Source organism: Siniperca chuatsi, linkage group LG1, assembly GCF_020085105.1.
Source record: "Siniperca chuatsi isolate FFG_IHB_CAS linkage group LG1, ASM2008510v1, whole genome shotgun sequence".
NCBI classification, from domain to species: domain Eukaryota; kingdom Metazoa; phylum Chordata; class Actinopteri; order Centrarchiformes; family Sinipercidae; genus Siniperca; species Siniperca chuatsi.
In genome coordinates, this window is record NC_058042.1 from 34,921,200 (window position 1) to 34,936,159 (window position 14,960).

Sequence of the window (14,960 nt, forward strand, 5' to 3'; positions counted from 1 at the left end):
AATTTTTAGATATTTATTTGGATTTTGGCTCATCATCATTCAGTGGCTTTATTTCAGCTACTTCAACAAATGTAGTAAATTTAAACACAGTCAATGACACGCTGTTAAACCACTTCCAGACCATCGGTGTCACAGTGAGTCTCCAGGCTCCACTACCCACTAATTATCCACACCTGCTCCCAATCACACTCCTGCTCCACATTAGCTCCCAATCACAGCCAGCATAAAAGCCCTGCACTCACCTCAGTATTTGTCCGACCTTGTTTATGATCAGAACTCTCCATACTACTCGGCATTACGCCTATTCTCCCTGTCTCCAGCGAGTCTTCCCCATCCACATACCTGTATATCTGTACTATCGGGCTGTCATCCAATAAAGAACATTGACCATCTCGGTGTCCCCCGCCTGTCTGTTCCGTAACAATCGGCAGCCTATTTTTTTTAAAAAAACTCACTTTCTAACTACATTCTACAGCTGAACCACGATCCTGCTCACTCAGAAATATTAACATCTTCAATATTATAGGAATTATGTTCCATCAGTTTGACAATCACATCATGAGTGATAGAGATAATTTTCCATCGATCCTACATGTCCAAAGCTTCATACCGATTTTTACAATTTTAAACTGAGATTACACATTATGTGCTCTTAACAAACTGAAGGACATGCAGAGGTTTTATACTGAGCTGAGGGACTTGATGCTGTGTAATGTGAGGATGAAAAACGCTGTTCGAAGAAATGACTTACAGCGCATAAAAGCGATAACTTCAGATAGTCCTGAGTAACAAACAACCAGGATTTTGATTCTGACAGTAAACCTCCACTAATTAATGCGCTTCGATAATGCTTTGACATGGACTGAATGAGGAAATGAAACAGCATGTCTGGCTCTGTAAGAGGGAGGAGACACAGAGAAACTCAGGGTTTGTTGAAGAAAACCTGCCAGCGAGCCAGCTAGAAGTTTCCCTCAGAGTCTTCACTAAACCTGCTTTCTGAAACAGGGCCCCAGACTAAATGATCTAACATGAGCTAGCTTGTACACCACTGCCACAGCTAGCTAACACAAATGTTAACAAACTGTAGGTAATGCCAGTAAATAAGCAAGCACAGCACAGCACACTCACCTGGAGATGAGAATGATGAACCCGATCCTGAATCACAACTTTTGGATTAAATAAAGATGCTCCACCTTGGCTTTCACCTCCTGGTAGAAGCCAGCTTGTTTTCTCCTGTTGTACAATGATTTTTTCTACAGATTGCTGTGGTACAAATTGGACAAAAATCCACAAATGTGCAAAACCCATTTTTCGTGTAAAAATGGTTTCACAAATGCATGTATATAACTTTACATGTATTTGTTGTGGTGAAACTATTTACATTTGTAAAATCTATATAATTTTTATGTGAAATAAAAAAACGTTTTTACAGAGTAAGTTATGCGTATTTGAAAATCTCTCCATATTTTTTGTGCATATGACTTTACACCTGTAGGTTACAAATAATAATGTCCAATACATACAAAGTAGCTTAGCCCTGAGCCGAGAAGAACAACAGACCGAGCGACCGCATTCCTTCGATCTGCACATATGGACACGGACTGCACAGCAGAAGACGCTTCCTTTTTTTTTATAATTCTTTATTCTTTATTATTTTAATAATTCTTTATTAACTTAGTTAAATACAAAGTTTACAAAAACACAGCATAAATAATTCAATACAATTCATACAAGAATACTACACATAATATAAAGTGGTAAAAGTGCAAGCCAATATGAAGTGCCAAGCGATAAAGTGCACAAAAAGGTAAAATATTAAGTCCAGTGTGTTCCAGGGGAATAAAAGTCTTTTATCTAAAGTTCTCCTCCTCCGGAGGTCAGTCAGTACGTGCTCTACGACCATGTTGCTGTCGATGACTTTAAAACCATGGCGCATCTGGTTTTCCAGATCTGTACACAGACAATACTGATGACCAGTTGAAACAGTTCTTTTTGTTTTGGAGGCATCTTCTCTTCTAGGAGGCCATACATGACTGAGCTGTAACTTACATCGAAAGAGAGACCGAGTACTTTCAAGTTGGATCAGACCTCTTGAGCCCTGTAGCAGTCCATCAAGAGGTGCTGTTGTGTCTCATCAGAGTTGCAATAAATCACTGGGCAGATTTTAGTAGTGACATAGCAACTCCAGGAGACCACAGCTCTCACAGGGAGTCTGCCGACAGAGATGAGCCACCGGACATCACGAATGCTCTCTGAGAGGTTTTTGCTCTTTAATATTTTTAACACTTCTATGCATTCACCATCACCCACATATTTATATTTAATTAACCCACCATATTTATAATCATTAATTTTGTTAAAAATGATTTTACTAGTAAAATCACACCAATTTATCTTAAAGTGCTGGTAATGTGCAATAAAATCACTAAGTGAGCTTATAATAGGGGACACATCTGTCTTTGCCTCGTCTCTTATGCCAATGTGAGCGATTTCCGACCTAGAGAGCATTCCTGGAGATGGCAGCACTTACATTTTTAACAAAAGCAATAGTCAGCCTGACCCCCAGCTCTAAAGCTCCCAGACCCCCAAAGTCTCTGCTTTTAAACAGCAGTTCCCTTTTGGTTACCTCCCTGGTTGTTCCCCAGACTAAGTTCACACACTGTTTATTGAGTTGGATTATCATTTTGTGTGAATGGGGGAAGATGTTAGCCAGGAAGAGGAGTTTGGACAGGATGAAAGTTTTAACGATAATTCTTGATTTATAATTAGTATTTTTGTTCTCCCATTTTTTAACCTCTTCCTTAATTTCACACAGTTTTGTCTCCCAGTTTCTTTCACCACAATCTTTGTTACAGATGGTCAAACCCAGAATTTTAATTTCTTGTTTTACAAGTATATTAATATCACGTTTGTCACTCTCTGCTCCGATCCAAACTCCCTCTGTTTTGGCATGATTTAGTTTCGCACTGGAAGCAAGCTCATACAAACTTAAATGATTAGTTAAAACATCCATTTCCATCTGATTTTTAATAATAACAGTGACGTCATTGGCGTCGGCATCAGAAGACGCTTCCACAACGGAACCACAATTCTTCCCCTCCTGGTTAACGTTAATCCACAACGGTACCGCCAGTTTACACCGCAGCATGCCAAAGCAACTTCTTCCTTTACGGATTGGTAATGTACCTGGGCATTATATAGCTTCACAGTGTACTTGGCTAAGCACAGAACTGTTTTTAACAATGTACATGAGCCTACTGATAGGTTTTTCTGAGGGTTATTGTTGTGATGTGGTTTCATCTGTTGGATCATTTGGTAGCCATATGCTACAGTGATGTTAGTAACATTACGCTCCTCACAGACAGTCTTTGCATGCTAACTCTTAACTTGGCACCGTTATCCGACACCCACACACACATAGATCACATTCACCTTTAATTTAGCCTACACGATCGCACACAGCGGAGAGGAACTTTAAACCTCCCGCTTCTAATGGCTGGTCATCCAGTGTCACATTAGGTTCCTTACAGTCTATAATGAAGAAGTCATGGACAGGAGATGCCTTCCCTGGAAGGAAGAGCAGCTGAGTCTTGTGGTGTGCAGACATCCACTGAGAGATGTCAACCAGAAACGCAGAGATGCGTGCTGCCACCTGGGTTTCAGACTGGGGAAAAGACAGTGTTGAGTATCATCTACAAGCTGTGGTAAGAAAAGCCATGTGAGTGAATAACAGAGCCAAGTGACTTGGTGTAAAGAGAAAAAAGGAGGGGACCCAGAACAGAACCCTGAGGGACCCTAGTAGTGAGGCTACAAGGTTTAGATATACAGTAGTTCAATATTTTTGGGAAATATACTTATTCACTATCTTTCTGAGAGTGAGATGAGAAGATTGATATCAATCTCATGTCTGTGTGTTAAGTACAGATCTGGAGTCAGGACATGGTTAGCCTAGCTTAGCATAAAGACTGAAAGCAGGGTAAAATAGCTAGCCTGGCTCTGTGCAAGGTTCAAAAATACACCTACTAACAGCTCTTAAGATCACTAATTAACATGTTGTATCTCAATTGTTTAACTCGTACAAAAATCAGAAATAAAAATGTATAAAACAATTTATGGTTTTAGGGGGATTTACAGGTATACTAATTTGAGATGAAAATAATCTCTGTTGACTGCAACTCCCAACTTCTAGAGAATCATAGTATGAGCAATGGGAACTGACACCTTTTACTTCACTGTTTCAGTGCTCATCATCCTGTGGGAAGGGTCTGCAGTCGCGAGTGGTCCAATGTATGCACAAAGTGACTGGTCGTCATGGTAACGACTGCCCAGTGGCGCTGAGACCACCAACCTACCGACCCTGTCACCATGGTACCTGTAATGAGAAAATCAATGTGAACACCATCACCTCCCCCAGGCTAGGTGAGACTATATTCTAAAGTCCGATTGAAAGGTTAAAGATACCTTTCTCATTGCCAAGAGTACAGATCATAACTGAAGACCTCTGACCAAAGAGATAGTGAAATAATGAGCAGCTCGTCATATTAACAAAGATAAGAAAAAAAACAACTAAACAGTTGACTTGACTTGACTTAACTAAGGAAAAGTCAACCCATAGCAACAACTTAATCACATGCACACGGCTACACTGAAATCTTTTGCTCTTGGCTGACAAAACAGCAACAGCCTAAATAAGCCCTTCGTTCTACAACAGACTTAATCAAGGCTGAACCATGTTTCTTTCATTATCATCTAAGATTAATTTGGAACAGGTTAGTTATAAGTTTATCAGTAAACAAACAAATACAATCAGGACTTCAAAATATTGTGCTATATTACATAGAAACTCTGTAACCATACAAGCTAAACACATCACAATGAACATGGTCAATTTTACTCAACACCATTTCCCCCCCACGCTTGGTTTATCCTATCTTTATTGATGATCTCAGCGAGAGCATAAAAGTAGGAAGTGTTTGGTTGCCTCCCCCTTTTAACTCCTTGAAAGCATGGTGAGTATGGTAAGTAAGAACAAAGAAAGCTAATGTTTATCTCAAGAAACTCTGGATTAAATCAATAAACTGACTAACTTAAACTGCTTTTATTTAAAACACAAAATGTTGATGTTAACTGTAACTAAATATAATGCAAAACACAAACTGAGGATAGTGCAGAAGTGTAAATAGTGTAAATGGTGTAATTGGGGACAAATGATGTGCTTCCCACTGTTTTTCAAGCCTTCGACAGCATCCTTGCCTTCTAGAGTCCACTTAACCTGTACGAGTCATGTCAGTTAGTACAGCAGATCTTGATGAAAAGTTGAGTATGAGTCGCTGATACCAGCCCACTAACCCCAAGAAGGACTATTGCCTCCTCTTGGTGTTAGGTAGTGGTGAAGCTGCAATCACCTCCACCTTTTCTACCTGAGAACGGATGACCCTACTTCTAATCATTCTAATCACATAGCTAAGATACTGGATCTCAGGCTTGGCGATGTAGCACTTCTTGGCGTTGATGACCAGACCTGCATTCTAGATGCATCGAAAAACAGACAGATGGTGCACATGCTTCTCTCATGTCCGGCTGAAGATAACAATGTCCGCAGTGTAGGCTGCTGCGTAGTTCTCTTCCTCTCAAAACTTCATCCACAAACCACTGGAAGGTCACTGGTGCTCCATGCAAAACAAAGGGTATTATCCGGAATCTGAACAGGCCACTTGGAACTCTGAATGTGGTTAATCCTTCAAAGATTCTGTTAAGGTCATTTACCAGTACCCTTTGCAGAGGTCAAGGGTTGTCAGGAAGTTGGAATTTCTCAATCAGTTCATCAGCCCTTGACAGCACTGTATCTCAGCTTAGGGACATTCTTCTTTAGAACCAGCACTGCAGGCCTACACCACTCAGCACCACTCGATTACTCCTGTAGTGAGCATCTCCTCTTGCTTCAGTTCAGGAACATGTCTGGCTGGAACTTGGCAGATGGTGTCCCTGATGAGCTGCTTTATTGGTGAATGCAGACACAAATCTCATGTTTAATGAGATTTGAAACTGGTCCAGTTTGTGGCATGGGACCCTACTAGGCCTCTTTCAAGACATCCATTTGACCCCTCACTGAATGTACATAGAGTAGCTGTAAAGGTGAAAAACAAGTAGATGCTTGTGGGACTTCTCTGTAACAACAGGAAGGTAAACCACTGGTCCCAGGCTGATGCTGTCATTCACAAATCACAAAGCATGCTGTACACCTCCTTCAGCAGACTTGAGGTTTAGTTGGTGCCTTGGTCTGCAGAACTTGAGGGTAAGAAACAAACAAGGACAACAAGGACTTGTGTTCCTGGCTCTAAGAACATTCCCACCAACTGTGTAACCTGGTGGTGTGGGTGGGTGGGCGTGGCTGGGGTTATACCCTATTGATGGACAACAGGAAGCCAGGAAAGCTTGAGGCAGTTTAGCTGTTCCGTTCTTTGTTCCAGGTGCAGTGCTCAGGATTCAGGACTTTGAGGAACAGCTCTAAAACAATGGTGTCTCCAATTTGCTCCATTGTCTTCTCTTTGGGCACCATCCACTTGTTATACAAGTCTTTAAGGCGATCCTTCAGCTCTTTGAGAGTTTCCTTTTGCATAGTCCATTGTGTCATCAATGTCCATAGCAACATATGCAGCTCAAGCTTTACCAGTTAACAGTGGAGCTAGGTGAAGAGCCCACACATCCTGAGGCCACAGGCATGAGCAATTATTTTTGAGGTGACTCATTCACTTCTTCTCCTGCCGCCTGTGCTCCTGTTCCATCCTAGAATCACGTTCGGGCCTGCTGCTGTGTCAAATATCACAGAAGGCTGAACAGTTAAGCAATACTTTTTTCCTCCTGGGGTTGACCACCTGGTGCACCCTGCTGGTCAAAGCCATCTTGAACATCTTCAAGTAGACAGTTGCTTGAAGTTTCTTATTTCTGGTTGACATTTTCACTGTCTCCTACTGGCCTAGAACCCACCTGTTGCCACCAAATGTGGGGAAGCCTGACCAGAGTGACTTGGAAGGTGGCAGGAGGCAGACTCAAGAAATGTTGTCCAAGTCCAAAAAATTGATTTAGGTGCCACCATGATACACGTGAAACAAAAAATTGAAGGGAAAAAAGTTATTACCTTGACTTAATTAAGGAAAACTCAACTCATAGCAACATAATGTTATTATAATAATACTAATGCTATAATAATGCTAAACACAAACAAACCCAGGGTAGTGGGGAAATATTTGCGATGCTACAGATAAAAGATGGAATACTGGCTAAAACAAATTATTAACAAGCATGGTTAAAACTGTAAGGTAAATGGTGAAATTGGGGACAAATGGGGTGCTCTCACAAACTTTGTCACACAGTTGCCAAATGCTAATAGTGGTTGTTTTGGAAGGTAATTACAAACAATGCATTTTGTCATTTAGTTTGGAGGACTTGTTGAAATTTGTGATGCAGCACGTGCAATCTGTGAATATTGACTTGCTGCCTCTGTCCTACCCCCCAGCTGCTCTGACCTACAAATGCATGGGGGACCAGTGGACGGTGTACTGTCGTGTGATCCAAGAGAAGAACCTCTGTCAGGACATGAGGTGGTACCAGCGCTGCTGTGAAACCTGTAGGGACTTTTATGCCAAGAAAATACTGCACAAGAGCTAATGACCAAATGCACCTACTTTTCCTCCAAATAGCGCTCCTTTTTTGTACGTTTTTAATACTGTTAAATGTTATAAGAAAACAATGTCTATTATTGATTGAACTTTTGTATTTAAATAAGAAAATAGCAAGTAAACGTAAGTGTAAATTTTAAATAGGCTCATAAGCTTCTAGTTTTGATGAAGACTTGAAAATGTCCAATATTTGTTTTGCTGTACACCAAAAAAAATTTTAAATGAGGGAGCCTTTAGAATGCCAATCCAGGTGGCTTTATTGCACAGAATGATTAAAAATTAGTGCTTGATTTTGAAGTAGAGTTTTTCTGGCAGGTCCATCAGATAACATGGGATTATGAGTTAGCCAGAGCTTTCCCCTCTCCTTTCTTCCTTAATTATGTTCTCCTTTGCATCTTTTACTCTGTTGTACTGTATTATAGCTAATTGTTGCAATGTCAAATAACTAGTAAATATGAATACATAAGTAAAATTATGATACTTAAGTACTAATTAAGTATACTGCAATAATGTTTTTATTGATCAGGAGCCATGGTAAAATACTGAAGGATTACAGTGAATTGACTAAGCTAATCATAGGAGACCCACTGATATACAGGTCTGTTTGAGGGTTGTGGATAGCTCATGTAGCAGAACATGGTGGAAGCATAAACATACACTCTAAGGGTATGTGGTGGTTGTTTCCTTTCAGATGCAGTCCAGTTGATGGATTTAAAATTTTCTTGCCAACAATATTACTCTCTTTATTCCAAGATTTATTTAAATTCACTACTTAGATCAAGTGTGCACCTCAGTACAAATCTGTTTTTTGCAGTTCTAGTTGTTAGTCTTGTACGTAGGTGGGGATCAGTATGAGCAGAAAACCAGTATGAGCAGTGAGAACTGAACCTTTCAATGGCTGTTTCTGTACTCGTTATGGTATAGTTTGCTAAAATCGTGCTGTGCCCCAAGCCACGAACACGTGTCACCACTGTGGCCTCACCGCAGAGCTGTTATGATCCTGCTTGGTAGCAGGACCAACTGCGGCTGATAGACAATCTGACTTAATTTGAAGCATAAGGAAGCCTTTAGACATGAGCTGTAAACTCGTAGCCAATGCACATAAACTAAAATTAAGTAAATGTCAAAATGATATAAGCAAATTTTGAAAGGTCACCTACAGTAACTCTGCCTCTCCCTGCTGTCTCAAGGTGCCGATCAAAAAGCTATAGATGAGCTCTTCCTCTGCAAAGGAAAAACAAGCACAGCTCATATAGCAACATCACATCAGGAGACTCTTGAGTGACCGCTACTAAAGTAACGTTAGCCTCATTAGCAAGGCTACTGAAAAGTAACCTACAGATGCCTGCACATCGTAGCAGTCACTTGAGAATAACCTGTATCACTTCCCTTGACTTGAGACGCACCATGTTTGTTGACAAATCTACCAGCTTCGCCTGCCTAATTTGCACATTGAGATCTGATCACAATACAAAACTGAGATAACGAGAACTCTTATTAACACCAGTTGAAAATGCAAAGGCCCATGATAACATGTCATTATGCAGATAACATCCAGATACAGGTCACCTGTTAATACCAGGTGAAAATGGGGGTCTTACAGTGAGAACTTAATTCTTTACTGCTTTAAATGCTTGTAAAATGTTTTTATAAGCTTGTCCCCTCTGACAAGTACAACTGGAAGTAAAATGCGGGGGAGGGGTCTTAATTATCAGCACTAAATAGCTGTCTCAGCTGCTGTTAATAATATCAATAAAAATATCAGCATCCCTTAAACCCTTTTCACATGGTCATGGAGCTGTGTGAATGTCTGTGTTAACAAAAAATGCCTCAGTCTTTTCCAAGGGGTTGAATGGTGCTATCTTATGACCTGTTTCACTATTGTCGAATTCAGGTCATTGTCACTGATGGTCCAATAGTATTTGTTAACAGTTATCTGTTTTTGTATGTTGTAGGATTATTTAATAACATGCCCTTTATTGATGAGACTTTTTTTTTCTTTTTCTTTAATTTGCCATTGTAGTGCAAATATGCTTAATTATTCCTGTACTGTACTGTTTTTTTAGTTGCACATCCAGTATGTTTGGTACATAAACTGCCACTACATGTATTTTATGGTGCTGTTTTGGAACTGAGTAAATAATCTGTTACGGGGATTTACCAATCTGTCTGTCATTCTGTGTAGTCACACTATATTTGCATTGTCATCCACTTTGTGTCCAATATTCATCAGACCAATCAGAACAAGATCCTGAATGACTGGATCAAAAATATTTCAAGTCTACTGTAAAACGATTATCTTGATTTTGTTACATAATAAATAATGTGATTTTACATGGAAAAACAAAGCTGTATGGCCCACTATTAAGGTATGTGGATTTACCATTAAACCAGAACAGACTGCTCTCTTCCTCTTCCACAGCCATACACTGTAGTAGTATATAAACAATTAATAAATGCCTAATAAAACACTATAATATAGATGCAAACAGATTATGAACATTTTTAAGTAGTGATATTTTCTATAGCTATAACTCCTCCTGTGAAGCACCTATAAATACTTGAATTCACAATATTTTATATGAAGATTGCATTTATTTGATTTATTAGTGTTTATTTATTTAATAATACTTTTTCTTCACTCTTCATGACAACTAAGCAAACACCATCGGCCGATGAAGGCTGAAAGTTCCAGAAGAAATCTGGTATGTGGACCTTCAGTTAAGAATTTGTTTTGTCAAACTATTATTTCCAAGTTCAAGTATGACCCTTCAAGCTCTCATGGACACTGAAAATCAGTCTTTGTCTAGGATCGGTGAAAAAGGTATTCAAAATACCAGTCGGCATAATATTCCAGTTACTTAGTCGACTTTTATTGTTTGCAAACAAGAGCCATCCCACTATGACTGAAGAAAGAGGTTTAGTTACAGTGATTATTACTCTCATAACAATATATAACTTGATTACAGTAACTCAGAACACTTTGAAGGAAACCAAGACGTAACTTTAAAGTCCTTAAAAGTCAATTGGCATAGATCTTATAATGGAGCACTGCTTAAAACATTCTCAAACAGTAGAACATTCAAACACAACTATTATCTATAATCTAAGGAGAGTCTACTTTTGGGCTTTATTATATGCAATGGATCATGATAGCCTTCATTCAAATCCATCAAAATAGATGAATAGAACAGATCAATGTAAATGGAATAAATCTTCATGAACCCTAACCTGACTTCCAGGTAGTCTACCGGAGCCCACATAGATGCTGAGGAGTAGTCTGCCTCATTAGCAATGTATGCTCTAACCACAAAGTCTCCTCAAGTCCTCTTCACCTCCAGTAAGCTTTATTATGGCTCATCCAAAGGCCCATTTTTTAGAGATGAAATGGCCTAAAAACATTACTTCCTCTCAAACCCATTGCAATTTGTTTAAGCTAGCTTTGTGGCCTTCAGTTGAAGCAGTGCCACCGTATCTTTCTCACAGGTCTGGTTGGAACACAGTATACTGAAAATGCATTTGCTAGATCTAAAACAGAAAAGTACTTGCTTGACCTGTGACAGAATTGTGTGAGGATCAGGAACCACCAGTGCTCTGGCACTCACTGCGTTTAGATCCTGGACAAAGTTACCATGGTGCCAGCGTGACCCTTCCCCAGCAGAGACGCAGTGGAGGGATGAGAGCCACTGCTAAGGTGAAGGACAGAGTGAGAGCGAGGGTGAGAAGATTTAAACCCTTCCTTCTGTCTATTGTCATGGGGTAAGATAATTTGCAATAAGATGGATGAACTTTCTGCCCTCATTACAGCACAACGTGAATATTGTGAATGCAGCATCTTATGTTTTATGAAGACATGTTTACAGACACTCTTCCAGACTTGCATGTCACACTTGAGGGGTTCCAGCAGGTTCAAGCGGACAGAGGGAAACTGAATGGCAAGAGCAAAGGAGGAGGGTTTGCCATTTTAATCAACTTGAGATGATGTTACCCCAGACATGTTACCATGAAATCTAAGACGTGTAGTCCTGATATTGAACTGTTAGCAGTGGGAATGCAGCCATACTATCTGCTGAGGGAATTCTCATTTGCTATTGCTGTGGTCATTTATATACGTCCTTCTGCGAATGCAGCCGCAGCCCTCACTGTATGCATATGTAGTAGCCTAGTAAACCTAGTGGCCACCTATATGCCTGCTGTCCTACATATCCAATTCACCACCAGAACTGTTAGAATATGGTCAGAGGAAGCCATGGCAGTCCTACAGGACTGCTTTGACCTCACAGATTGGGATGTACTCTGCACTGCACATGGTGAGGCTATCAACAGCCTATCAGACTGTATTACGGACTATATTAACTTCTGCACGGACAACTGCTGCTTCCCGAACAACAAGCCCTGGATTAATAGACATCAAATCCCTGCTTATCCAGAAGAAGCTGGCTTTCAAGGCTCGGGACAGAGAGGAGGCATGGCGCATCCAGAGAAGCCTGAAGACAAAGATTAAGGAGCCAAAGAATGCATACTGGGCTGAGAGTCAACTTCAGCAGAACAACTCAAAGGAGGTGTGGAGTAGGCTGAGGAAGGTGACTGGCCTCAAACAACAAGGGCCGGGGGTGGAGGGGAGTAAAGAGAGGGCACAGGAGTGCTCAGTTCTTCAACAGGTTTGACTCAGGTGAAAGTTCCCCTTGTGGATAAATAAAGATCTACCCTACCCTAAATCGCCAAGATGTGGGCTGATTTTCCTGTGGAGCCTTTTGGACTGGGAAGATGGGTGTGTGACATGGTGAGTCTGGACATGGCACAATAACCCCTTGCTTCACGAGTGAGTTGATGACTGGAGTTATCCCTTCAATAGCTTCTGGTTTAAGTAGATATTGAGTATTACAAGGTCTGTAATCATATATTATATCTGCAATAAATCAATAGGTGTGACTACCATTGGTGCTGCTGTTTTCATCAATCCTACATCATATTTATGTTTTTCCCACAATTCAGTGGGAACGTCAACCAATCGTGGGTCATCAGTCATTTGTGTTGCTATCACACATAACAACTAGCCATGCCCCTTTTTGGGTTAGCAGATGCATTGCATGTATGCCCACAAATGTGCAACAGTATGTTTTACAATCAGAAATGTCATCGCAGCTAGTCACCCATGGACCCACATCTTTCTATTCTTTTGTGTGTGGCTTTGTTAAAAACATGTATGGCTCAATGTGGTGTTTGAGAAATCTTTTAATCTCATCGCTCCTCTGTACAGACAATACACAAAACCCATTACCATAAAACAAATGAGCACCAGTCAACAACCCTGACTCATTATCCCTCTCTGATCCAGTGTTTCTCAAAATGTTCATTTGCTATGTGTGTAACATAAGCTGTGCAATGCAGATCCTTCATGTGCATGTGATCTTCCCCCTCCCCGTCACATGTTATATTGCAAAAATTGTCAGCTGTTGTGCAACTGAGTGAGGGTCATCAGTCCTCAATTCCATGTGTAAACATACAAAGGAGGAGTGGAATAAAAGTACACACCCTGGAAAAAACATGTTACTAAATTCACACATCAGATCCTGTGCCATAAAATGTATGGAATAGCAATAGGAAAACCAGAATGAATGTTTTCTTCCCTGTTTTTCCGTTTCAAATCAATCACTGAAGGAGGTGTAGTGATTTCCTATAGTGTCTGCTGTCCTGCCACTCATTTCAGGAGGGTTTACCAGTCACTTGCTTTCAACACAGAATGAGTTGCACCAGAGTCAAAAATTCTCTTTTCCTGCTACTAAAGGCAACTGCAAAGGGGGAAATCACACACTAAGTCATCTCTAACTCAAGGTTTTTGTTTGTTTTTGTTTGTTTGTTTGAGAATCATCGTGTGTGTGTCTGTGTGTTTTTGCTCACCTTCTTCATCTGCTACTCAGTAGCCTCCTCTCCCACTGCCCCCTTTTCCCTCTCGCTCCTGGATTGGTCACAGTCACTCCATTTACTAATAGGAACTGCCATTCTTCTCTGTCCTCCTCAGGTTCTGTTCGTAACTCGTAGCACCCCCTGGGCGATTCTTGAAAAAAAGCCCGTCCTTGACCTCTGCCCCATCTCACTGTCCTCCCTCTGCCATGGTTGCGTTGCAATTCCTGCTCATAGGCTTGCAGTTGGGACATTTAGAGTCTATTTCCCACCTTCTCTTTTTTCTTGTTGGCTTTCTCCTCGCCTCTTGCCACCACTTTCTCTGCATGCCAAGCATTTGGACTTTGAAGATTTTTGCCAGTCTCAGGCGGTAATCTGAAACACTCTCTGCAGGTTTTGTAAATAGTCTCTTACCAAGCCTGCTACTGCAGTTCCATATGCTGAGCCATTGGTCCAGTCATAGAGTGTCTTCTTCAGGCCATTTTCCTTGGGCCGCATCCTATTTCAATTTCATCTTGGTGTCCACAAGTATCTGTATTTCTCCTGTAATCGGGCGATGTTGCTGGATCAATTTCAACAGCTGAGCTCCAAACTCAGCTCCTCCAGCTTCTGAGGGGTTGGAAAATCTCTGCTTTCCCCACTGCGCAGTCTTGACATAGGCGGTGTAGTATTCAGACCAGGCAGGAGCAGATACAGCTGGCCAGACACCTTGGGTTGGGCTGCCATAGGTGGTTCATCGAGTTGTGCTGTCATAGGTGGCACGCAGGGACGAGGTCATGCTCCCCAGAGAATCAGTCCAGGTCCTGGTCAACTTTTCCCTGTGTGATAAGCAGTCTCCATGCTTATCACACATAATCCTCATGCAGCCCTCATATTCAATTTTAAACCCCTTTTAATATTACTTTGATTTTTTTCCCATGTTGAGCAATTGTGAATGACGTACATGACCTACCAGAGTTCAGAGGCATCAGCAGCATCTCATCACAACTTTCTTTTACAGTATAAGGTACCTATTCTTATCAATGAAACACAAACCACTATCACTCCCTACTAACAAAAAACCCCAACAACAAACGCAAACCTGATTCTGTTTAATTTGTTTGTTAATGTTGGTGCTGCGTGAAGCTCCTATTCCACTAGGTCTTAGTCTAACTCGATTAATGTTGGCTCCTGCTGTGACTCCAGGTTTTCCCTGTGTTTCCTTATGTTTTTCTCTTTCTCCTCTTCCCCTGTGTGTTTCTGTGCGTGTGTGTGTGTGTGCTGTGGGCACGGCCTACCTCTCCTGGCACCTGGTTCAGATCCACACCTGTCTACAATCAACTCATCAACTGAGTTGATGAGACTGAGTACAGGGCTGTGGTGGGTAACTTTGTCTCA

The 14,960-nt window shown here is 41.0% G+C and overlaps 1 protein-coding gene across 2 annotated transcripts in view; it reads left to right on the forward strand.

Annotated features, from left to right (window-relative positions):
- Nucleotides 1-10,168, forward strand: part of adamts17 (ADAM metallopeptidase with thrombospondin type 1 motif, 17) — a 302,033-nt gene extending 291,865 nt beyond the window's left edge. The window contains exons 22-23 of one of the 2 annotated variants that reach the window (XM_044189606.1): nt 4,242-4,419; nt 7,517-10,168. In XM_044189606.1, coding sequence (XP_044045541.1) covers nt 4,242-4,419; nt 7,517-7,668 — 330 coding nt within the window. In that variant the 3' untranslated portion in view covers nt 7,669-10,168. Of the gene's footprint in view, nt 1-3,039; nt 3,953-4,241; nt 4,420-7,516 lie in introns of those variants that run through there. The other variant, XM_044189625.1, reaches the window with a different exon arrangement.
- Nucleotides 10,169-14,960: the final 4,792 nt, after the last annotated feature.